The sequence below is a fragment of the Rattus norvegicus genome, chromosome 1 (genome assembly GCF_036323735.1).
Source record: "Rattus norvegicus strain BN/NHsdMcwi chromosome 1, GRCr8, whole genome shotgun sequence".
Lineage (NCBI taxonomy): Eukaryota > Metazoa > Chordata > Mammalia > Rodentia > Muridae > Rattus > Rattus norvegicus.
This window is the reverse complement of record NC_086019.1, coordinates 93,782,145-93,806,929: the sequence shown is the minus strand read 5'-3', so window position 1 is coordinate 93,806,929 and position 24,785 is coordinate 93,782,145. Positions and strand designations below refer to the sequence as shown.

The 24,785-nt window shown below is 51.4% G+C and overlaps 2 protein-coding genes across 6 annotated transcripts in view; one reads left to right on the top strand and one right to left on the bottom strand.

Annotated features, from left to right (window-relative positions):
* Positions 1–24,785, bottom strand: part of LOC103689966 (MARCKS-related protein-like) — a 980,777-nt gene that overhangs the window by 241,710 nt on the left and 714,282 nt on the right. The gene's annotated exons all lie outside the window — the stretch shown is intronic.
* The window catches only part of Sipa1l3 (signal-induced proliferation-associated 1 like 3), a 207,420-nt gene that overhangs the window by 146,677 nt on the left and 35,958 nt on the right, over positions 1–24,785 (top strand). For all 5 annotated transcript variants that reach the window (XM_008759131.4, XM_008759130.4, XM_039104443.2 and 2 more), the window contains 5 exons: positions 323–899; positions 6,742–7,016; positions 10,237–10,488; positions 13,456–13,593; positions 23,184–23,311. In XM_008759131.4, the coding sequence (XP_008757353.1) occupies positions 323–899; positions 6,742–7,016; positions 10,237–10,488; positions 13,456–13,593; positions 23,184–23,311 (1,370 nt within the window). The remainder of the gene's footprint in view (positions 1–322; positions 900–6,741; positions 7,017–10,236; positions 10,489–13,455; positions 13,594–23,183; positions 23,312–24,785) is intronic.

The window sequence follows — 24,785 nt, the reverse complement described above, 5'->3', positions numbered from 1 at the left end:
ATGGTTCCATTTCCAGCATGGCAGACAGGAAGGAGACAAGATCTGCGCTTTATCTCCTTTTTTGGGGTGGGGAGGTGGGTGTCAGTGGGAATGGGGTTTCCATGTGCAGCCCTGGCTGTCCTGGAATTCACTCTGTAGACCAGGCTGACCACACCTGGCTTGCTATCACCCTGGCTAGAGACAGTTGTAAGTAGCCCAGACCAACCTTGAACTCCCGATCCTTCATCTACCTCCCAAGTGCTGGGGTTGCAAGTATATCTCCTATCAGTTTTAAGAAGTTGGATTTTTTTACCCCTCCTCTAAATGGTTTCTCCCTCCTCAGCATGGCCGTGACCCGATCCAAAGACGCTCCTCCTTTTGGCCCCCCAATCCCCAACGGAACCACATTCCGCAAGTCTGATGTCTTCAGAGACTTTTTGCTAGCCAAGGTAATTAATGCTGAGAACGCTGCTCACAAATCTGACAAATTCCATACGATGGCCACCAGGACCCGTCAGGAGTACCTGAAGGACCTCGCTGAAAACTGTGTCTCCAACACCCCCATTGACTCCTCCGGCAAGTTCAACCTCATCTCCCTGACCTCCAAGAAAAAGGAGAAGACGAAGGCCAGGGCAGGAGCAGAACAGCACAGTGCCGGGGCCGTTGCCTGGCGAGTGGCAGCTCAGGACTACGCCCAGGGCTCAGAGATCGACTGCATTCTGGGGATTTCCAACGAGTTTGTAGTGCTCCTGGACCTGCGCACCAAGGAGGTGGTATTCAACTGCTACTGTGGGGATGTCATTGGCTGGACACCAGACTCCTCCACAATAAAAATCTTCTACGGCCGAGGGGACCACATCTTTCTACAGGCTGCAGAGGGTTCTGTGGAGGACATCAGGGACATTGTCCAGAGGCTAAAGGTAAGGAAGAGGGCGCAATAGTGGGTGTCTTGCATGTTTGGCAGAAGGTTCCAGAAGGATTGTGATACCTTCCCTGGCCCAGGCAGTCAGGCGTAACATGCCCTATGAATCAGAACTCACTCTCTGTCTCGGTCTTTGTCACACACACACACACACACACACACACACACACACACACACACACACAGAGTCTGGTGAATCCTTCAGCCCCATTGCTCTGGAGAAGATGTGGCCAGTCTGTGGTAACCATCCCTTCCCCTCAGAAGGATAAAAACAAACCAACCAACCCCCTGAAAGTAGGTAGAACACGCAAGTGTAAACACACTGAAAGTCTCAGAGGAGCTGGAGGAATAAGCCCAGAGGCAGAGCATTTGACAAGGCCTGGGTCCATTTCCCAGTACCAAAACTGAGAGAGCTTTTCTCTGGGAGAATTACAATAGAAGAAAAGGTTCCTGGAGACAGAGAGATGGCTCAGAAGTTGAGACCCTGTGCTGCTCCTGCAGAGGGCTTAAGCTCAATTCCAAGCGTCTGCATCGGGCAGCTCACAACTGCCTGTACCTCTAGCCTCAGAGGTTTCCGATCTCTGGCCTCCATGGGTGCCAAGTCCCTACACTGTTATGCACATACCGGCCCACAGACACACACTTTTACAAAAGTGAAAATTACGTAAAAGATTCTAGACCAGGTTGGTCTAACCTGTGGCCCTTAAGCCCCACATAAACCAGGATAGCTATGAATGTGGTCCAGAACATTTGTAGACCATACCACCACATCAGATATCAAAAGGTTGCCTACCCCAGTTTAGACCATTAAAGTATAGAGGAGGGGCAAGAAACATAAAAAATAATGAGAAAATACAAAGAAAGACACTGGGTTCTGTTTCTTACCAGTAGTCACAATGATCATGAATGGTTTGACTTTCTGTAATAAAAGACAAGGACATAAAATACGATGAAGATTCTATTCTCACCCTGCTTGTGTGGTGCACAGCTTTGATTCCAGGACTAGCAGGAGGCGACAAGTAGGTCTGTGTGAGTTCAAAGCCAGCCAGGTCACAGAGTGAGTTCCAGGACATCTAGAGCTATGTGGAAAGATCCTGTCTCAGAATAAAACAAAGAAGTTAATCCCTGAGTCAGGATATAGCTTGATGTTAGAGTACTGATTGCCTGGCATGTTTGAGACCCTGGGTTTCATCTCCAGCACCACCAGGCGGGGTCAGATTAAGGGCTAAAAAGTCTTAATTCCTTCCTGTGGACAGCTCAACGCTTGGCCTAACCAAGAGCGGTCGATTAGCATCAAATGAGTGGTAATGGCAGCCTGGAACATTGTGTTGAGAAGAGCTGAGATCGCACCTGAACTGCACAGAGAGTGCACTGGGGTCAGCTCTGAGGTCTTTGGTCGGTAGCGGCGTGCTAAGCATGCCAGAGAAAGCCGTACCCACAGTGGTTAAGAGTATGGGGTCTATAGACTGGCTTCAAACCACCAGTATTGTTATTTTCTGGCGGCGTGACCACCAAACACACTTAGACTCTACTCTGTGTGATCCTGTAGCTATGATAATATATTGGGGGCGGGGGGACGCAGGGAATAGCATCACCCGCTGTAGGCAGATCTTTCTATCTAGTTAGCAGAATCACAGTCATTACCCACAGGTAAGGTAACCCCTTCTCCCAGTCAGGTTGGCAACCTTAAACATCATAGTGACTCAGTTTCTCTACTGGGAAACAGAAAGAGTAGCCATCCTGTCAGTGCTGGGGACAGAGCTCAGTGGTAGAGCACTTGCCTAGCACACCTGAGGGCCTCAGTTCAGTCTCTAGTACTTAGGGAGGGAGGGAAGGAGGGGGGGAGTCCTATATAATATGCAAATTTTTATTTCATTTTATTATATATATGTTATGAAAGTTTTAAAGTATCAGTGACTTAACGTTGCCTAGGCGAGCTTCCTCGACTTGCTTGGCCATGACCTCGCCCTGTAGCATCACTCTCTGTTAAATCAGGTGGGATTGGTTAAACTCCAATCTCAGCTTGCCTGACTTCACAATTCATACATCTTCGTGAAACCACTGTAGCTAGTGTGTCAGTCGCCTGACAGAAAGGGAGGTCCCGTTCACAGCACGGCCAATCCAAACATATCCGATCTGTATGAGCTGGGAGGCTGAACAGGTTGGGCCTGGTTAGTACTCTGATGAAAAAGTAAGGTTTGAACCCCAGGGGTCTACATCTCTTCTGATCTCAAACTTAAGTTTACAAAGGCATCCAGTAGGCATTCAACGAACGCGGATCAATCAAACGTCCTCTGCCAGCTTAAATGCTGTTCTCTCCATTTGATGTAGATGGAGAAACTCAGGCTCAGAGAGGAACATACTCACATGTGCCCACATGGCCTGCGGGTAGCAGAATTGTCCTCTGATTCCAAGTTGTTCTGCCTCCCGACATTCTCGATCAGAACACAAGACTGGTCTCTAGCTGCTTCCTCAGAATCTTCCCAGGGCTGCCCAAGTGACCCCGGAAACCTCACAGTCACTGCAAGCTGTGGTTTCTCCCATGCTCCCATGCTTCCTGTTTCAGAAAGGCCAAGTCCATTATTTGTTTGAGGTCAGGGAACTTGTAATCGGCCAGGGACCCCCTTGTTCTCACATCCACACCCCATCTGTCAGCGCCACCTTCAAGCAGCCTGAAGCTGCTTCTCCCGCTCCCATCCATACCTACCCCATAACACAAGCCACCCATGGCTCTGGATTTGGGGGAGAGTTAAGACATGTTCTCATAATGTAACCAAGGCTAGCTTCGAAGCTGTGGTTTTCTACCTCAACTTCAGGAATGCTAAGATTGCAGGCCTGCTCCACCATGCCTAGCCTCTCCCGAATTATTGCAGGAGCCTACACACGTATGTGTGCATGGTGCATATACACACACATGCACACATACATTATTGCAGGAGCCTACACACATGTGTGCATGGTGCACTTACACACGGCACACACATGCACACACAACCCCCTTCTCTCTCTCTCTCTCTCTCTCTCTCTCTCTCTCTCTCTCTCTCTCTCTCTCTCTCTACCTTTGTTCCGTTGTGATCTGACCTCAGCATGGGGTCTATTCACCTGGGTCCTGTATTCCAAACCCTATCTTCCCCTAGGTGAAAGACAAAGCAGGCGGCCTGTGCGTTCACTCCCTGTTAATCCCTCTAGGAGCCGCTTCCCACCGCGCCCTGCTCCTCACACACAGACCTGCCAGGCAGGTGTACGACCTCAGGGCCTTTGTACTCTAATCCCTTGTTACTGAAACTCTCTGGCCGCAGCATGGCCTAGTCACTCCCTTCCTGCAAGCCTTTGGTCACATGTCCCCTGTGGTCTCATTGTCTGGAATTGAAGACCCTGCCAGTAAGCTCCAACCATTTGCCACATCTGCCTCGTTGCCTTCTTTTCTGTACTGTGCGTTGGGCTTTGTTGCTGCTGCTGTTTTCCCTTAGACCTTGAGTCTACATGGAGTGGGTCCCCAGGTACACAGACGCGGTCAGCTGTCAGCTGGTCAGGTGGGTCAAAGGAGCACAAGTATGACACCCGTCAGTGACACACCCACATGGACTGCAGGCACTGTCCCCTAGCACCCCGGCTTGTGAGGAGGTCCGCCCTGCAGAAGTGGCCTCCCCAAGCAGTGAGTAGTGATCATCCTAATGAAAGGAAAGGGTAGCCTCATTCAAAACACAAAACACATTGGAAAAGTAGAAGTGGAAGAGCGGGTAGGCGGCGTAGTCTAAACCGCCATCCAGTCTCCTACAGCTAACACCGCCACTGCTTTCCCCAGCCCCAGAACAAGACACCACTACAGAAGGAAGCATGTGTGACCAAGCTGGTGGCAGTACTAATCGATGGCGAGACCATGACTGTTTAGACGGCAATCTGACTGGCACATTGCATTCCGTTTAGCAAACTAGCTTTCCCACTAGGGCTTATGCCCGCCCAAACCGTAGGCTATGACCATTCCTTCCTGAGGAGTGGACCTCCAGTGCAGTCTCAGAGTGGTTGGCAAGGCTGGGGAGAATGGCTCTCAGTGAGTAAGAGCACTTGCTACAGAAGCCTGAGGACAACCTGAGTTCAACCCCCCCCCAGCACCCACATAAAAAGCCAAGTGAGGCCATGCACATACCTGTACCCCACCAACGTGGAGGACAGAAACAGGATGTTTGGTGGGGCTTGCTGGCTGCAGATAGCAAGTCTAGTTCAGAAAGCTAGCCTGGTTCAAAGAGAGCCTGTCTCATGGGAATAAAGTGGGAAAGGCTAGCTCAGCATACTCACTGTCCACCCCTGACCTGTGTGTGCACACGCATGCACGCACACACACACACACACACACACACACACACACACACACACACACACAGATACATAAAGAAAAGGGCAGAAGGCTTGGTGATGTCCTTTCTGTCCGGGCCACTGTAGCACCAGTGACCACATCCTACCTGGCAGGTTGGTAGCATAGCAAAGGTAAGGGTTTTTTGGCGTCCCAAGAAGATTCACTAATGGTAGGCAGACCCTGGGGCTTCCAGTCAGCATGTATTTATGTCTGACGTTCATGTATAAGCACTAAGGCATCACGCATGAGCAAAGCTGAAAGAAATGAGAAATAAGGCCTGTGTGACCTGGTCTGCCCCATGCTGGGAGGTTTGGGCCTCCAAGAACAATGCCACCAAGTGGAAGTATGTGACATGAGACCCCAAGCCAGTGACGGTCACCTAACACTGCAGCCTACCACACTCCCTACTTACTGCAATGCTTAGGACCACTGTGCAGGTCAGGACACACTCATGGTTAAAACAGCAAGGGCTTATATCATATTACACGGTTATCCAAGTGACCAAGGGCTCTGCCCAACCCTCTTCTAGTTCTGGGGCCTCCAGCCATCTAGACAGCCTCCCGTACCTAGAACATTACTAGTCTCCATGGCAGAACCCAAAAAGGCCCATGCAGTCTCACATCGGCAATTAAATGTTCACCCAGGCCTCAGTGAGGGAGGCTGAGGTAGGAAAAACACAAGTCTAAGAACAGCCTGGGCAATTCAGGGAGAGACCCTGCTTCAAAATTAAAAGTCACAGAGAAGGCTGGGGGCACTGGGGAGATGGCTCGGTGTGGTGGGAACGTCTGTAAAAGTGTGAGGACCTGAGGTTTCAGCTCCAGCATCCAACATAACACATAGCCATGTGGACTCCAGCGCTAGGCATGAGAGACAGACAAATCAGTGGGTTCCTCTAGCCACTGTCCTAACTAAAAAGCAACCAACTCTAGGCTCAGAGAAAGACCAGCCTCAAGGGAGTAATCAGAGATCCAGAGAGGACACTTGATGTCTTCTGTGTACATGTACGTACACACGTCTGGGCATACACACACACGCACGCATGCACCCTACCAGTAAGGAGTTGAAGGTGTCCAGTGGTGAGAGCATTTGCCCAGAACCCACCAATGAGAGTCTGGGTGTGGCTCAGTGGTAGAACATTTGCTTAGAATTCACATAATTCTATATTCCATCCCTAGTGCCACAAAATCAATCAATCAATCAGTTAGTTAGTACCCCAACCAAAAGGCCAGGACTGCTCAGCTCACAGCTCGCACAGCTGACCACAGTGGGCTGAGAGGAGAGGGAGGAAACAGGAATATTTGGAGAATACAGTTCATGGCTACACAGAGTGGTATGTATATATTTCCTGCCCAGACTGGGATCCTGGTGACACCTCGAAGGCAAGTGGGACTTGCCAGTCCCTCTCAGAGGGGACTGATTGGACAGGGGTCTTCAGAGCCCGCCTCTGAGCCAAACAGCTGAGACTCATCCCTCCCACTTCCCACAGGTGATGACCAATGGCTGGGAGACGGTGGATATGACCCTGCGGCGGAATGGGCTGGGGCAGCTGGGCTTCCACGTGAAGTACGATGGGACAGTGGCTGAAGTGGAGGACTATGGGTTTGCCTGGCAGGCTGGCCTCCGGCAAGGCAGCCGACTGGTAGAGATCTGCAAGGTGGCCGTGGTGACACTAAGCCACGACCAGATGATCGACCTGCTGCGCACCTCCGTCACCGTGAAGGTGGTCATCATCCCACCCTTTGAAGACGGCACTCCCCGACGGTAAGAGCATCACCCTGGGGGGCAGGTAGGGGACAAGATTGGCAGCTTCCAGATGACTGCAAGGGGTTCCCCTGTCATGTCACCCAAGACCCCAGTGAAGGAACCTTATAAGTCAGTGATTCTCAACCTTCCCAATGCTGCAGCCCTTTAACACAGCTCTTTGTGTTGTGGTCACACACACACACACACACACACACACACACACACCCCATAAAATTATTTCTGTTGCTACTTCCTAACTGTAAGTTTGCTGCTGTTATAAATCACGATGTAATATCTGTGTTTTCTGATGGTCTTAAGCAACTCCTGAGAAAGGGTTCCGGGTTGAGAACCGCTTTGATAAGCCCTGTTTCAGAGGGCTAATGACAGTGGGAGTGGCGTAAATGAGGGTCTTGTGGGGACTGGTTCTCAATGTTAGTCCCCGGTGTATACCTCCCCAGCACCCATTACATTACATACATTAGTAGTCACCTTTTCCAGATGGCATACAAAGTGTGAAAACAGCAGGACACGGGGACATTTATTGGGCTCCGTGCTATATGCAAGCTCCGTTTGCAGTGCTAGGCCTGGCACAGTGGACAGGGCAGAGTAAGCCGTTTTGTGTTCTACAGGGAGAGATAGATCCGGAAGTAGACACACAAGGTCTGGGGGCTGGGGGCGGGGGGGTGCGCCTGAATTCGAGGCCAGCCTCAACTCTGAAGAAAGATCCAGTCTCAAGAAGGGGTGGGCATGGGGCAGGCAGTGGCTTTGATTTGAATTTGAGGCCAGCTCCACAGAAGGGAATCCACCTTGGCTTGGAAGGCCAGAGGCCCCACTGGAGAACGCTACTGCTATTGTTTGCTGTAGGGGCCTGATGGACCTGTCAAAATGTCTTCTGAATAACCTTGCTTGTGCCTGTGGGTGGTGGCGCTGTCGGCTTTGGTTGCAGAAGCCTCTCTTTACAGTGACAGTGGTGGCTGCAGACACTGGTCACAGTACAGAGGGCGCATGGCTGTTGAACGCTCAGGCATCCTCTCCAAGGCTCTGGGAGCATGGACGAGGGGGCAGACAACGTGTGAGAGCTGGAGGGAGGGTGGCGAGGGAGCGGCGTGGAATGCTGACTTCTGGGTATGACACGGATGTCGCTTGCTTTGTTCAGTCGGTTGTTTCGGCTTTTGTTTTGTTTCCTTAAGATAAGGTCTCACTATGTAACCCTGCTGTCCTGGAGTGCTATATAGACCAGACTGGCCTCGAGCTCAGAGTCACCTGCCCCCGCGCCTAGTGCTGTTTAAAGACATGTGCCTCCGGGGCTGGGGATTTAGCTCAGTGGTAGAGCGCTTACCTAGGAAGCGCAAGGCCCTGGGTTCAGTCCCCAGCTCCGAAAAAAAGAAAAAAAAAAAAAAAAAAAAAAGACATGTGCCTCCAGCCCAGCTCAGTGTCTTTAGCTGTGAAAGGTCATACACTGGAGCTGAGGCTATGGTAGGGTGCTCATATAACACGTACGTGGCCCTGGGTTCGGTTCCCCCGGCGCTGCATGACCCAGATGTAGTGGCATGCACCTGCAATCCCAGCACTGGGGAAGTGGAGGCCAGAGGACCCAGAATTCAAGGTCTTGAGCTTGGTTGCTGTCATTCTCAGTCAGTCTCCCACCACAACAACACAGCTCTGGACTGGGTCTCCCCAGCATAGCAACGATGGCAAAAATAGATCTTTATACTGCCCTGTTGTAAAATATAATACGGCTGTGCGGCGGCAGCGTGCAGTGTCAGGGGATGCCTGGGGGTCCGTCCCCCTGAGAAATCAAGCCATGTGACATTTATTTGGGGGAAGGGGAGGGGAAGGGAGCCTGAAGAAGTAGTAGAGGCAGACAGACAGCAGCAGAGCCATGAGGGCAAAAAAGGGACACAAAGACTGACAGAAAGGACACACAGAGAGGCCAGCAGGGAGCACATGGGAACAGAAAGAGAGAAAGGGTGCAGGGGAGCAAACGGTCCTTTTTATACACTGCTGCGCCTAGATCACACCTGGCTGCAGCAAGCGATGACATAAGGCGCCACTAGGTCCCCGGGAGGAGCACAGCAGAATGGCCTATAAGCCATCACCCTACCCCAGTAATTCCAGAAGTGTCTCCCAGGTTGCTCTCACTGCTCTGACAGGAACTGCTAAAGCCCGTGACAGTCCTACACTAGTCACTTTGTCTGGGATGAGAGGCGTTCCCGATTGGTTGGATACGGATCACATGCTCATGCCCAGCATCCAGGGGTGAGCTCTGCCTGGCTCAGAGCTCAGAGCAATCTCAGGCTATGTGGCCTTCCTGCACCTCTGCCAGCCTGGCCTATCTGGTGGCTCTGTCAGAGGGGTGCATCCCCATTGTTCCCTACCTGGTGCTTGGGGGCTTCTGATCCCCAAAACAGCCATAAGGAACGCTGAACATCAGCTCTACCACACGACTGCAGAAAGGTACCCTGAGTAGGGCCTGGGACAGGAACACGCCCTCAGGCCCTCAGGTGACATGGCTTTGTTGCAGCCAGGCCCGAGTGCGTCTCAGGCCATAGGAACGTCGGAATGAGATCCTCTGGACCTGCCTCTCAGAGCTTGGCCCTTGTGATCTAAGAGGAGGATTTTTCCCTGAGCTTAGCCTTCTGTAAGCTCGGGCTCCCTCCCGTGCTGCGTGGCACACTGTGGCAGCGATGGCAAAGCTGCCTGCCCAGCTTGGGTCCCCACACCCCAAGCTGCATCTCTGCACTGTGGTGCGTGTGCCAGCCAGACACGGGCCTGCGTCTATTTCCAGGGTTCTGGGTTTCGTGTGCTTTTCTCCTTTTTTAAGCCACCTTGCAAAGTAGGTCACCTGCCTCCCTTCCATCAGCATCTGAGATTCTAGGGAACAAGGCAGGGACTGTCCTTTGATTTTTGAGGGCATTGGCTTTTCCGGCCCAAAGGACTGCTTGGGGTGTTGGGAGGGGCTGGTTCGTTGAAAACACTGGCCAACTAGAGGCCTGAGCCAGAGAAAAGGGAAGGGACGAAGAGAAGCCAAGACCTGGAGGAAAAAAGAGATTCAGGTCTAGGGGTTATAGCCCTGCGTAAGCTTCAGGCCTAATTTGAAAGTTGCCTCTCAGGCTTTAAGATGAATCACCACCGTTTGGAGTTGGCCCACTGTAAGCAGGACAGCTGATCCCTCTCCAGCAGAAGGCCCGTGTGCTAGCGGGCCCAGAGCTTACAAGTAATAAACTTGTCTTTCCAGGGGGTGGCCAGAGACCTATGACATGAGTACGTCGGAACCCAAGATGGAGTCGGAAGCCGCCACCCCTGGGGGCCGACCCCCCTACCGCAGCAACGCTCCCTGGCAGTGGAGCGGGCCTGCCTCCCACAACTCCCTGCCAGCCACCAAGTGGACCACCCCTGCCACTCCCGGCCATGCCCAGTCCCTGAGCCGACTCCCGAAGCACACACCCGGGGTGCCCTTCCGGGAGTCCCAGCCACTGCACAGCAAGAGGTAAGGACCCCCAGGACACCTGCTGTCCACTGTCCCACCTGCCCACGAGCCACCCCTCCCCCCCTCTGCTTTTCCCACCCTCCCTCTTCCTCTTCCCCTCTGTCACTTTTCTTTCTTTCTTTCTTTTTTTTTTTTGTTGTTGTTCTTTTTTTAAAAGATTTATTTCATGTATGTTAGTACACTGTCGCTGTCTTCAGACACACCAGAAGAGGGCATCAGATCCCATTACAGATGGTTGTGAGCCACCATGTGGTTGCTGGGATTTGAACTCAACCTCTGTAAGAGCAGTCAGTGCTCTTAACCACTGAACCACGTCTCTAGCCCTCTTTTTTTTTTTTTTGGACTTTTTGAGACAAAGCTTGTCTGTGTAGTCCTTGCTGTCCTAGATAGAACTCACTCTGTAGACCAGGCTGCCCTGACTCTGCTTTCAGAGTGCTGGGATTAAAGGTATTCACCTTGCCTGGCCATTTTCCTGTCTTATCCCTCCGTCTCTGTCTGCCCTCCCCATCAGTTCTTCCTTCTCTCCCCACTCCTGCGCTGGCCCAAGGGCCCAGGACAGGGACAGAAAACTCTCTCTATAGGAGGTTGGAAAAAGGTTTTTTTCCAAGGCCAATAATAAAACCTGCAGGACTGGCTTCTTGGGAAGCAGTCCAAGGGAGACCCACAAAAGTGGATCTCATAGCCGCTATCAAGTCCCTGAGCTGGTAGTCGCCTCAGGGACTTTGATACTGGTATTTAGTTTATACTATTTTGTGTTTATGGATAACTGGGGGTTGAACCTCGGTCCTTAGGCATGCTGGGCAGACGCTCTACCACTGAACACATCCTCAGCTCACTCCCCTTTCTGTAGAACAGGATCTCATTATGCTATTCAGACTGTTCTTAAACTGAAAAGCCTCCTGCTCCAGACCGCTCAGTAACTTGGATTACAGGTCTGGACCACCAGGCAGACCCAGCTGAAATACTCACTTGGATGCATTATATATTAAGAGATAAAGCATGCTGTGCGTATGGCCCTCGGTCTTGCCCCGTTCTATAAATAAATACATAAATATATAAATAAGTATAAAAATAGTCAGACAAGGCAATGCACACCTCTAATCCCAGCACTTGGGAGGCAGAGGCAGCTGGATCTCTGTAGTAACAATTTTGGGATTTTGGTCTCTTAAAAACACACACACACACAACTATTGTATGTTTTTGTTTTATTCCCAAATGTGGGATATGGGGCTGCTTCAGATCGTCCACAGCAGCTGACTGTGATTTGCCTCGTGCCCTAGCAGAGGCATGATTTTGCCAGCAGCAGAGAGTTTCTGCAAGTGTGCTGTTTGGAATTCTGGAGACTTTTCAGGGGTATATAACCCCCTGAGTGGTTATTGGTTGTTGGTTGCAGTTTGTTGAGTAGTTGTGTGCAAAGAAGAAATAACAAAAAGAAGAAATTTGGTATCTTGATGGTGAAGATCAAACTTGGCTATAATCAGCAGGAAGTAGTCTAAGGACTGCCCTCTTCGTGACCCTTGACTTTATCAAGGGACCTCTTTCCTTTCTTCTTTATCCTTTTTTTTTTTCTTTCTTACCTAGTGTTAGGAGGTTAAAAGGGATGGAGAAGGATGGAAGAAAAAGGAGCCCACGAAGTAACAAAAGCCAAGCTGCAGACCTCAGTGAGCTCAGTGCCAGCCTTGCCTAGGTCCTGGGTTCCCAGCCAGCTAGAGCTGGGAGTGAGACTAAGTCTCAAACGTAAATAAGTAAGGGAGCTGGAGAGATAACTCCATGCTTAAAAGCACTTGTTCTTGCCAAGAATCCGGTCTCAGCTCCCAGCACCCACATGGTAGCTCACAACCATTACACTCCCGTTCCAAGGGAGCGGATGCCCTCCGCAGGCATCAGGCACCCATGCGGTATCCATATATACATGCAGGCAAAGTAGTCATATACAAATAAAAGTAAATATATCTTAAAAAATTAAATACACACACACACACACACACACACACACACACACACACACATATTTAAGTTTCCCTAAAATGAAGGGGCAGAGGAACAGCTTTGTTCCCAGGAAAGGGCAGAGAATTGGCTCCAGGGGCAGTCCTAGCTGCAGAGCTGAGTGTGGAGCACAGAGGGAGGAGGGGGCTCCCCTCTTCCCTCTCCCTTGCATGCAGATCCAAGGAGTGGATAGCCGCCAGAACTTGGCTGGACTTGAGGGGCAGGTCTGTTGTAATTGTATGCAGCCGCCTCCTCCTCCTCCTCCTCCCCCTCCTCCTCCTCCTCCTCCTCCTCTTCTTCCTCTTCTTCCTCTTCATCCTCCTCCTTCCTCCCCTTCCTCTTCCCCCCCTCCTCATCTTCTTCCTCCTCCTCTTCCTCTTCATCCTCCCCTCCTCTTCCTCCTCCCCCCTCCTCTTCCTCCTTCCCCCTCCTCTTCTTCCTCCTCCTCTTCTTCCTCCTCCTCCCACTCTCCTCTTTCTCCTTCCCCACCTCCTCCTCTTCTTCCTCCTCCTCTTCTTCCTCCTCTTCTTTCTCCTCTTCCTCCTCCTCCTCCCCCCTCCTCTTCCTTCTCCCTCCTCCTCCTCCCCCTCCTCTTTCTCCTCCCCCTCTTCTTTCTCCTCCTCCCCCCTCCTCTTCCTTCTCCCTCCTCCTCCTCCCCCTCCTCCTCTTCCTCCTCTTCTTCCTCTCCCTCCTCCTCCCCCTCCTCTTTCTCCTCCCCCTCCTCTTTCTCCTCCTCCCCCCTCCTCTTCCTTCTCCCTCCTCCTCCTCCCCCTCCTCCTCTTCCTCCTCTTCTTCCTCTCCCTCCTCCTCCCCCTCCTCTTTCTCCTCCCCTTCCTCCTCCTCTTCCTCCTCCTCCTCTTCTTCCTCCTCCTCTTCCTCTTTCTCCTTCCCCTCCTCCTCCTCTCCTTCCTCTCCCTCCTCCTCCCCTCCTCAGGAATGCCTCCTTACCCGGCCTCTGTCCCCACTCCTGTGTCTTTCCAGGCCTGTCAGCTTCCCAGAGACACCTTTTGCAGCATCACCAGCAGGGGCCGACAGAGTCCCTCCCTACCGACAGCCTTCTGGGAGCTTCTCCACCCCAGGCTCTGCCACCTACGCCAGATACAAGCCGTCTCCTGAAAGGTCAGAGTCTCCCCTTGCTTTCGAAATGATGTCATCTGGTGATTGCTGCTGCAGGTTTTTATTCCTAGGAAAGGCACCTCACTATCTCATCCGCCATGTCACGGGTTTATGGACCCCACCCCCATCCCCAAGAGGTCAGAAAATGACCACCAGGCCATTGTCTCCTTAAAGTTTAGAACAAAGAAACAGAACAGAAATCAGAGCTAAGCAGATCTGGCAGAGCCTGTGGTTGACTCTTGGTTTTGTTTGTTTGGTCTTGGGGTTTTTTTTGTTGGTTTTTTTTTTTTTTTTTTTTTTTGGTTTTGGTGTTTTGAGCAAAGTCATCCTCTCCCCTAGCATCCCATTCGTCTGTTTCTAGTTCCCACACACCAAAACCAGGCCATCAGTATTATCCAGGTCATATGGTCTTTCCAATTTCAAACTTGCCCCTGAGAGCCAACTCCAACCTGGCAGTGTAAGCCATCTTCCCTAAATCTCCATGGCTGGACAGTACACCATTCAAGTCCCTATGAGATGTGACCAGGACCAGGCAGAGCTGTGAGCCTCATCCTGAATCCCTCCTGCCCCTCCCCCACCACCACTGTGCTCAGTCTGCTCAGCCTCCCAGACTCTGACCCATGCCTCCTCTGGCATGGCTGGCCCTCAGATCTGCCCCTCGCCGGCCCTGACCAAGGGCCCTGGAATGCCACAGTCACTATGAATGCCACATAGCAGCCCACCAGCCACCTCCTTTCAGGTTTCTAGGTACTCTGTTCATGTGCCCCGGGGGTTTTCCTTGCTGGAAACCCCTCAGAGAGGCCAACCTCCTAATCTGAGCCATGCTCCTCCTGGAAGCCTGCCCCAAGGAAGGGAGCAATCAGCCCTGCCCCTCAGCTCCCTCTGTGGTCCCTGACATGATGGTGGCCACAATCCACCTCCATTCTCTTAGCCCAGTTAAGAGAGATAAAAAAGAGGAAGTGGAGGGAAAGAGGAGACAGAGGACACAGAAAGACAGGCAGACAGAGGCTAGTCGCAGGGACATGCCACATATGATAGAGAGAGGCCAGCCACTAGGGCATAGCCCGTGTCCATATGCACAAATGAGAGTGTGAATTTGTTCCCAGATTGACAGCTTGCCGGGTGGTCCATGTCTCCAGCACAGGGGACTGGGGCTGACAAGAGGCAAATTCTTGGTCTGTAATGATGACAGAAAGGAGCAAAACCACTCACCTCTAGCCCAGGGACCAGGCCAACACACCTGAGGTTCTCACCCAAGGAGGACTGATCCAAGTACACACTCCTGGACCCAACCTGGAGTTTCTGTCCTCACTGGTAGGCAGTGCCCTGAGAGCCCCACTCTGCGCCATGTTGGAGGCTATGCTAAGCCTCAGTTAGAAAGTCAAGGGGGAGAGGAACCCTTCGTTCTACCTTTTAGAGGCCACTGTGCAGCCCTCATTAGAACACAGTCCCAAGAGCTTCTGGTGTGTAAAATACCAAGAGGAATGTCCCACCTACTCGGTTGCTGGGGCTTCTGTTGTCCCCCCTTGCTTGTGCTAGAAAGATCCCACAAGCCGCACAACTGAGGAGCACATCAACAGAGGAGGGGAACACGGCCCCATCAGGAGAACCGTGCCAGGAATAGGGCATTTGAATCAGGGGACATTGATGGGAGTTTGTTACAGAGAGGAAGAAGCAGGAATGAGCAAAATGGCCGGATGAAAGAGAGGCAAAGAAGATTCCAGAATGTGTAGCTTGCTGGGACGACACCTGGGCCTCAGTAAGGACCAAGAGTGCAAATGGCAGCAACTGGCTGGCACCAGATGTGATAGTGGTGGGCCTGGTGTCACAGGCCTGCAATCCCAGCCACCCTACACTGTAAGGCAGTAAAAGGGGTGGGGGTGGGACTGAGAAGCAAAAGCAGGAGGGTCAAAAGGTCACAGCTAACCTGGGGGACAGAGTAACCTCAAGGCCAGCCTACACAACTTAGTAAGACCACCTCTCAAAAATAAGAAGTGAGGGAGCAGTTAAGGCACCGGCCGATCTCGAGGAGAACTCAGGCTCAGTTCCTGGCACCCACAGAGCAGTTCATAACTGTGTGTGACTTCAGTTCCAGGTGACTGATCCCTCCTCTGACCTCCACAGGCACAGGCACCTGTGAGAGAGAGAGAAAGAGAGAGAGAGAGAGAGAGACAGAGACAGAGACAGAGACAGAGAGTGACAGAGACCTGCAGGCAAACACTCACTCATAAAACAAAGTTTCAGGGTTTTTGTTGTTGTTTTGGGTGTCTTTGCAGGGTGGTGGGTTTGGTTTTGGGGGTTTATTTTGTTTGTTTGTTTTAAACATTTATTTCGTGTATATAAGTACACTGTAGCTATCTTCAGACACACCAGAAGAGGGCATCAGATCCCATTACAGATGGTCGTGAGCCACCATGTGTTTGCTGGGAATTGAACTCAGGACCTCGGGAAAAGCAGTCAGTGCTCTTAACCACTGAGCCATCTCTCCAGCCCTTTTCTTTTTTTTTTTTTTTTTAAGAGAAGGTGCATCCAATTGATAAAGTTGGTTAACCATCTACCCAAATAAAAAATACATGGGGGTTTCTGGGTTTGGGCCATTATAAATATTCAGACTGTGAACATGTAACATGTATGTTCAAGCACACACATTTTCTGCACAGAAACAAGTCTCCATTCTCCTGGGATCAGTGCCCAGTCCAGCTGCTTGCCATGTGGTACGTCCGTCTCACGTCCCCACCCGCAGCATATGCGTAATCCAGTCTCCACGGTCTAACTGCCATGTGTCTGATGGGTGCACGGTGCTGTCTCTTGTCGCCGTAATTTGCATTGCTCTGAGGGCCAACCATGCCGAGCATCTTGTATGCTGATCTGCCAGCCACATATCCTCCCCAGCGAAGTGTCTGTCTTTTGCCTGGTTTCTACTTCACTCAGTGCTCTGCAGTGTTCGAGAGCCCTTTGTATGAGTGGCTGTCAGTTTTTCTTTTCGTCTTCTTCATAGGGTCTTTTTTTTTCTTTTTTTTTTGGAGCTGAGGACCAAACCCAGGGCCTTGCGCTTGCTAGGCAAGTGCTCTACCACTGAGCTAAATCCCCAACCCCTCATAGGGTCTTTCTTAAAACAAAACATTTTCTACTATCCTTCTTTCTCCTAATATAAATCAAACATTTTACTGTTAGGCATTTTAAGTCCTTGATATTCTTACCTATCTCCCCTTCATAGTGGAAACTGAGCCAAGGCCTCTCTAATGCTACCCAAGTGTTCTAACATTAAGTCACGCCCAGACCTTCACTGGGGGATCCTAGGCTGGGGCTCTACCACTGAGCCACGCCCCCAGCCCCTCCTTGGGGGAGTCTAGGCTGGGGCTCTACCACTGAGCCACACCCCCAGCCCCTCACTGGGGGATTCTAGGCAGAGGCTCTACCACTGAGCCACACCCCCAGCCCCTCACTGGGGGATTCTAGGCAGGGGCTCTACCACTGAGCCACATCCCCAGCCCCTCACTGGGTGATTCTAGGCAGGGGGCTGTACTGATAAGCTGCATCTCTAGCCTTTTCTTACTTTTTATTTTATTTTGATACAATGTTTCATTAAGTTGCCCATCTATATCCCAGGCAGAACTTTACAATGAGATCCTCTTGCTTCAGCCTCACAAAAAAACCCAGTGTGGATGCCAGTGCAGTCAGTGTCCTTGATTGTTTTGGTTTTGTTTCTGTGAGAAGTCTAGGTCAAGTTTCCATTTTTGTCAAGAATGTCTGATTGCTCCAGCCATTCCTCCGCCTCTGATGCCTTCCTCCTCTGCATTGCGTTCGCTACTTAAAGCAAAAATAATGGAGGGATTGGACACATCTGTGTGTCTTCTTTCCAAGTTCTCTGATCTCTGCCATCTCCTATGCCTGATTTAGGGAGTCTTCCAGCAGCCTCGTGACATAATTGATTATCCCCACTTTGCAGAAGTAAAGCTGGGGCTCAGCAAAGTGAATCCCCTTGGCTAGTACGTCTGTGCCAGGAAGCAGTCTGGACAGCAGTCAAGCCTGAGACTAGCAGGGGCTGACCCAGGTCATCCGCTCCAAGAATTCTGAGCATTTCCAGATCGTTACCATGTGCATGGTCCCCTGGAGACACCGCCCACCGTCACACTCATGGGGTGGGGGTCAGCCTCCCTGGGACCTTCCCCCGTGATTCTAGCTCTTCCAAGCCCACACCTCTCTTCTCGGGGTTCCAGTACCGCAGGCCTGGCCTTTGTGATTCATGGCTCTGCATTTCCTTGTCTCCCTGGCTTTGAGCTTGGCCAGGTATCCCCAGCACACTCAGACCCTAAGCCACCCGGATTTAACTATCACAGCACTGTGGTTACTTATAGTGTGCCGTGAACAAATGACTGACAGGAAGCAGCTTCAGGGAAGAAGGGCTTCCCTCGGTTTGGTGCTAAGTTGGTGCAGTGAGTCCTGGTGAGGAAAGCCTGTCCGCGGTGGGCTGAAGCAGCAGAGAGACACATGCTGGTACTCAGCTGGCTTGCTTTCTCATTCATATCCGTGTCCCCATGCCTCATCTCAGGGGCTCAGGGAAACCAGCACATAGGCCAGGACATCCCCGAGCTCCTGCCTCAGGCTTCCGAGCGCTGAGATTATAGGTGTACAGTGTCACACAGACATACGTGGTGCTGCGGGATGAGTCCAAGGCCTTGCGTGCTAGCAAGCAGCACGCCTACTGAACCGCACCCCAGCCCTGAAAACGGCTTACATTTTTTAGAACGTTCATTTGGTTGGTTGGTTGGTTAGTTGGTTTTGTTTTTAAAACACAGTTTCTCTGTATGGCCCAGGCTGCACGTGGGAGGCAGAGGCAGGCTGATCTCTGACTTGGAGGCTGGCCTGGTCTACAGAGTGAATTCCAGGACAGCCAGGTCTACACAGAGAAACCTTGTCTCAAAAACAAACAAACAAAACCACAAAAGAATGGACCCTTGGATCCTCTGGTGCTGTGTCTCCATCTCTTTTGGAAGAACTTTAAGGCCGAGGAGGGGTCTTAGGAAGGAGATTGTCTTTTCTTGACAGGGGCATGGAGTTGAGTTTTCAGAAAATCCAGTGTCTGTCAGGAGCTTGAATTAGCAGTTCGACCAGGTCTCCATAGGCCCAGCTCTAATGTGTCTTCGAGCTGGCAGTGACTCTAGAGTGTCGAGGGCCTTAGCTCATCTCTCCTTCCTGTGTCCCCTCCCAAAGTGAAGGCCAGAGAGGTGAGGAGCATCACATGGGTCACAGAGGCTCAGCACTCCCTCCATGTCTGTCTTAGTCAAGGTCTCCATTGCTGTGAACAGACACCATGACCAAGGCAACTCTTGTAAAAGACAATGTTGAATTGGGGCTGGCTCACTGGTTCTGAGGTTCAGTCCATTATCATCACAGTAGGAAGTCTGGCAGTGTCCAGGCAGACATGGCGCTAGAGGAGCTAAGAGTTCTACATCTTCACCCAAAGGAAGCAGGAGAAGACAGGCTTGCACATGGCTAGGAGGAGGATCTCAAAGCCCACGCCCACAGTAACACACGCCCTCCAATAACGCCACTCCCTGTGAACCAAGCATATTCAAACTACAGCATCCAAGACCTGTGTCATCAGATCACTTGACCACAGACACCAAAAGTAGACTTAAAGGCCACAGAAATGTATTCTATGTAGCAGAGGCAACCCAGAAAGGGCAGGCTTAGGGAGCACTCTTCAAGTGCTCCAGCCTTGATCTCCACATCTGCAGTCCCCTCAGCCATGGCCTCGCCTTCAGGCTGATGGCAGAAAGGCAGAGCTCTCTTCATGGTGCTCTATCTAACACCAAGCCACACCAGACCAAGGACATGAGAGGCCACCTGGATTAGTGCTTTTCCATAATAGCATTGCCAGGGCAACTTATAGAAGACTTTACTTGGCTCGGGATTCCAGAGGGCTACAGGCCATGGTGGTACAGCAGACACAGCAAGCGGCAGACATAGCAGCTAAAACAGCAGATTAAGACTCACATCTTGAACAGCAAGCACAAAACAGAATGAGCAAACTCAGAATGGCTCGAGCCTTCATACTCTCAAAGCCCACCTCTGCTGACACACTTCCTCCAACAACCCCACACTTCCTCCAATAGCCCCACACTTCCTCCAACAACACCACACTTCCTCCAACAACCCCACACTTCCTCCAACAACACCACACTTCCTCCAACAACCCACACTTCCTCCAACAACCCACACTTCCTCCAACAGCCCCACACTTCCTCCAACAACCCACACTTCCTCCAACAGCCCCACACTTCCTCCAACGACCCACACTTCCTCCAACAGCCCCACACTTCCTCCAACAACCCCACACTTCCTCCAACAACTCTATACTTACTCCAACAAACCCACACTTCCTCCAACAGCCCGACACTTACTCCAACGACCCCACTCTTCCCCCAACAGCCCCACACTTCCTCCAACAACCCACACTTCCTCCAACAACCCCACACTTCCTCCAACAGCCCCACACTTCCTCCAACAACCCCACACTTCCTCCAACAGCCCCACACTTCCTCCAACGACCCCACTCTTCCCCCAACAACCCCACACTTCCTCCAACGACCCCACACTTCCTCCAACAGCCCCACACTTACTCCTCCAACCCCACACTTCCTCCAACAGCTCCACACTTCCTAAGCCTACAAAATAGCAACACCAGCTGGAGGCCAAGTATTCAAATGCCCAAGACTATCTCAATCAAACCAGCACACTGCCTTTTTTAAAATAGCATGCGCGCATGTGTGTGCACGTGTGTGTGTGTGTGTGTGTGTGTGTGTGTGTGTGTGTGTGTGTGTGTGTGCACATGTCCATGCGAATGTGTGCATGCTTCATGGCACACATGTTGAGACCAGAAGACAGCTTACAGGATTTGGCTCTCCCAAATTTGGATCCCACATTGGGATTGGACTCAGGTCATCAGACGTGGCAGCCAGTGCTAATTCCCACAGAGGCCATCTTTTCTTGCCTTTCTTGGGAGCAAGGAGATGGACTTTTTCTTGCCAGGTGCTGCAGGGCTCTGGCCCGCCCACTTCAGTCACGTTATGCTGGAATATCTGAAACTTACGTTAGCAAAGATGTACTTGGGGCTGAGGGTATAGTTCATTGGCGCAGTGTGTCCCTAAGAGTAAGGATCTCGGTTCGATCCTAGCACCAAAGCCTAAGAGAAAACAAAGGGGGTTAGGATGTAGCTCAGCTGACAGAACACTTGCCCAGCTTGACGGAGCCCAGATCCCTAAACTGGGCTGTCACAGACCAGAGACTGTACAGTCTGGAGTTCCAGTTAATTCTCAGCTATGTAGTGGTTTCAGGGTTAGCCAGGGCTGCGTGAAGCCCTGTCTCCCAAAATAACAAAGTTCCTTACCTTCTCCAGAATTGCACCTCTGGTTAACAGAGCTTCAGAGGACCCAGACTGTCCTAGCAGCCATTTTCCCATACCATCACGCTCCTTTCAGCTTGTTGGTGACAACTGGTTTTCACCATCAAGCCAATCCCAGGGGCCAGGAAATCTGGCCCACGACATGGTGGGAGTGGGAAGCCACAAATATTTTATAATCTTAAAAACCTACATTTAGCCATAATTGTACCATATACCAGACACAGATGGGCATGAGGGAGGTGTGGGGCGTTCACCACGCTAGAGGCAGTGAGACCTGGGAGATCGGAGCTGATGGGTGAGGTGAGTTAGTCTCTCGCAATGGGCAACATCGTTCAGAGCAGCAGACATTGTGCTGTGAGAGTCAAGAACTACATGGTAAGGTGTAGTCACAAGAGTGAGGGTTGCCATATGTCAAAAACACGTTTTCCCACAGGGGCATGTATACAAGTAACACTCGCCAGTAGTAATGATCAACCGGAAATAAACTCACCCTACCTCTTACAACTAGGAAGGCACGAGAGCGCAGCCCAAGAACAATTCCGTGTTTTTGAAGACACTGAGGTCATAAGACTTGTCTTGGTTTCTTAGGGTTTTCTCACAAGCTCTCAGGATTCCCCTCGCACAACTCCGTTCCCTGACCGTGTTCTGACAGAGGGGGACTTGCTTTTGTGTCACTGTAACCCAAGTGTCTGGCAAAGGCAACTTAGGAGAACTGATTTCTGGTTTCAAGGGCAGTTGAGCCATAGCTGCTCGGCCTTGTGTCTGTAGGAGTGTGTGTGGAGGAAGATAACGGTTCCCATCGCAGCAGGCTAGGAGTCCAAGGACAGTGTGAGCCCAGGAGCAACCTACTTCTTCAGAATAGACCTCAACTCCCTAAGCTCCTCTAGCCTTCCAGAATAGAAACACCAGCTGGGGATCAAGCTTCTAAAACATGGGCTCTGGGGGTGGGGGTCATTCCAGATTCAAGCCCAAACAGGTATCTCTAGGAGCCCGCACAGGGAAGGCCCTCCACTGCCACCTCCCCAGAGCCCTGGCCCTTGCCTGGTGTGCAGTGCTGTCAGCAGATATCTCTGCTGATTCTCCACTCCCCAACCTTGACCGTGATTTTCAAACACAAAGACCACAATGCAGCCCAGTATGGTCTCGTGGTACTCAACTGGCGATCTCAGCATCAGGGAAGGTGGGAGGCAGGACGAGCGGGTGTTCAAGGTAATGTTTTGCTACATAACCAGTTCCTAGCCAGCGTGGGCTACATGAGATGCTGTCTCAAAACAGAAAGGCAAAAAAGGCAGAGCCAGCGAGATCTCTAGAGGTGGGTAAGGCACTGGCCGCCAATGCTTGGCAACCTGAATTCAGACCCTAGAACCCATGCTAGAAGGAGAGAACAGATTCCTGTGTCCTCTGACCTCTACGTATGTGGTACAGGCACATGTGCACACATTACATAAATGTAATAAAAAAAAATTTAAAGAATGAATTGTTAACCTCAAAACAACAACAACAATAAAAGAAAAGAACTATAATTCAGATCTTCCCCAACTGAAGGCTGGAGTTTGGGTTAGAGCCCAAAACTGCCTTGTTCTCAAGCCAGAAGCCCATGGGCCTTGCCTACTGTGACATCTTCCCCCAACTGCAGAGGAATGCTGTCCTACCCTGAGGGCCAAATATCTCAACTCCCTGTTTGTCCCCTTCTAACAGCTAGGGAAACTGAGGCTCTGGCCTAGGAACTAATTATACCTGAAGAGGCCAAAGACCCCAGTGAGGTTATGAAACCCATCCTGTCCAGCCTGGGTCTGCTGTACCCACCAAATGCTGCCTGATTTGCTTAGCTCCCTCAGAGAGAAGGGAGTCTGCAGTGAGGCTGGGGCTAAGAACCCCCTTCTACAGCCCAGAGGCAGAACCCTGAGCAAGCAGGGCAGTCGCCCAAGTGGCTGTGCACCCTCCCTCCTTGAGAAGCCTGCTTTGCCCTGCACTCCCTGTCACCACCACCCCCTTGGCAGACATCCCGGGGCGGGCAAGCCTCTTTGCTGAGCTTCAGTTAAGAGCAGATGGCCTTGCCAGCAGCTCCCTCGTAGCTCCAGTCCACAGCAGTCTCCTAGATGTTAAAAAGCCACTGACAAGCAGGGCATGGGCTCACCTGGTGCTGTCCCTCGGGGCCCCACCTTTGTTCCCTCTCTGCCTACAGGTATGCAGCCGCCCCACACCCACTACTGTCATTTGATCCTCACTTTATCCACGATGGCATGTCCAGCGGTGATTCCTCTTCAGGTGGCCTGACCAGCCAGGAGAGCACCATGGAGCGCCCCAAACCAGGTAAGACCGTCTGGGCCCCAAAGCCCACCCCCCAGCCCCCCGCCAATCCCAGGTGACTCCCTTCTCGGCTGGATTTAGACTATGTAGACTATCATGCCATGTCCCCTCTGCTCGTGTGCTTCTGGATTCTGTGACATAATGTCATGCTAGTGCCCGGCAGCCACGTGACTGAGTGCAGTGTGGGATTTCTGTATCTGACTGTCTGAGTACACCCCACTCTGCTGTTCGAGGGGTGCTGAGGGGACCAGTCTGTGGCTGCTTAGAAGCGTGCTCCTCTGTCTCTCCATGAACATGCGTTCCTAGGTGTAGACCAGCTGGATTGTGTGTCTGACTTTATAAGAAACTGCACCAAACTGTACCCCAAAGTGCCGAACCATTTCCACACCCACCCGTGACATAAAAGCACTCTACGGCCGTGTGTCCTTAACAGCCTTTCTGTTTGGGCCCCTGGGGTGGACGGATATTGCTGTCACAGTATTGTTTTCTTTGTGTCTTTTAATTCAATTCTGGTTAGACTGACATATCCATGCATTTATTTAGAAAGTTGTTACGTTATGTAGCCCATGCTGGCCTCACACTATGTAGCTGAGGATGTCCTAGTATTTCTAATCCTCCTTGTCCATACCTCATAAATGCTGGGATTACAGGCATGTATGACCACACCGTCCAGTTTAATTTCCATTTTTTTTGACTGATGGGATTGAAGACCTTACACACACACAATTATGAATTCTGTACCTAAATCACCTGAATGAAGGCTTAAAGCACAATCTCTTATAACAACCTTATCACCCTTTGAAGCCTAAGGACCTCTGATGGACAGTCAGGTGGGTTCCAAAGGAAGATGGCTATTGAAGTGTCGGGAAGGAGCGGCAGAGAGGCGGACATGCTTCTGGGAGGTGTTGGGGGTTCCCAGGCATCGGGAATGGTGTCCTCGGTCACATGCCAAGGATTAGCAGAAGGGAGGACTCTATAGAGCGTGGGTGTCCTGAACCAGACAGTGGTTCAACCCAGGTGGGGGTGCTAGCTTGTTCTTGCCAGTCATCCCTCGGCTGCCTTGAGAGCCTGTGACCCCATTTGTCCCTCCTCAGTGGGCTGCTCCTGCCGAGCTCATGGGTCTGAGGTCTGTTTCCAGGACAGATGTGTGTCTTTTTTGTTATTTTCCCATTCCATTATAAAAAGGAGAGGAATATGTTACCTGGCTCTTTTAACACAGCAAAGTACAATTTACACATTCAGCAGAGGCCCTCGGGCGGGGGGGGGGGGTGTCAGACCCCGCCGTTCTCCCTTCTGTCCTCTAGAGTCCCAGCCTCCTCTTCCTTCCCTGACATACGTGCACTCACACGTACGCTGGGAAGATCTGTGCTGAGAAATCATGAAAGGGAAAGTTCTAGAACAGTGGCTGGGATATCGAGGACCCAAAGCAACGACACACAGAGGGCCTTGCCGGCCGCCCCGCAGAGAGAATCATGAT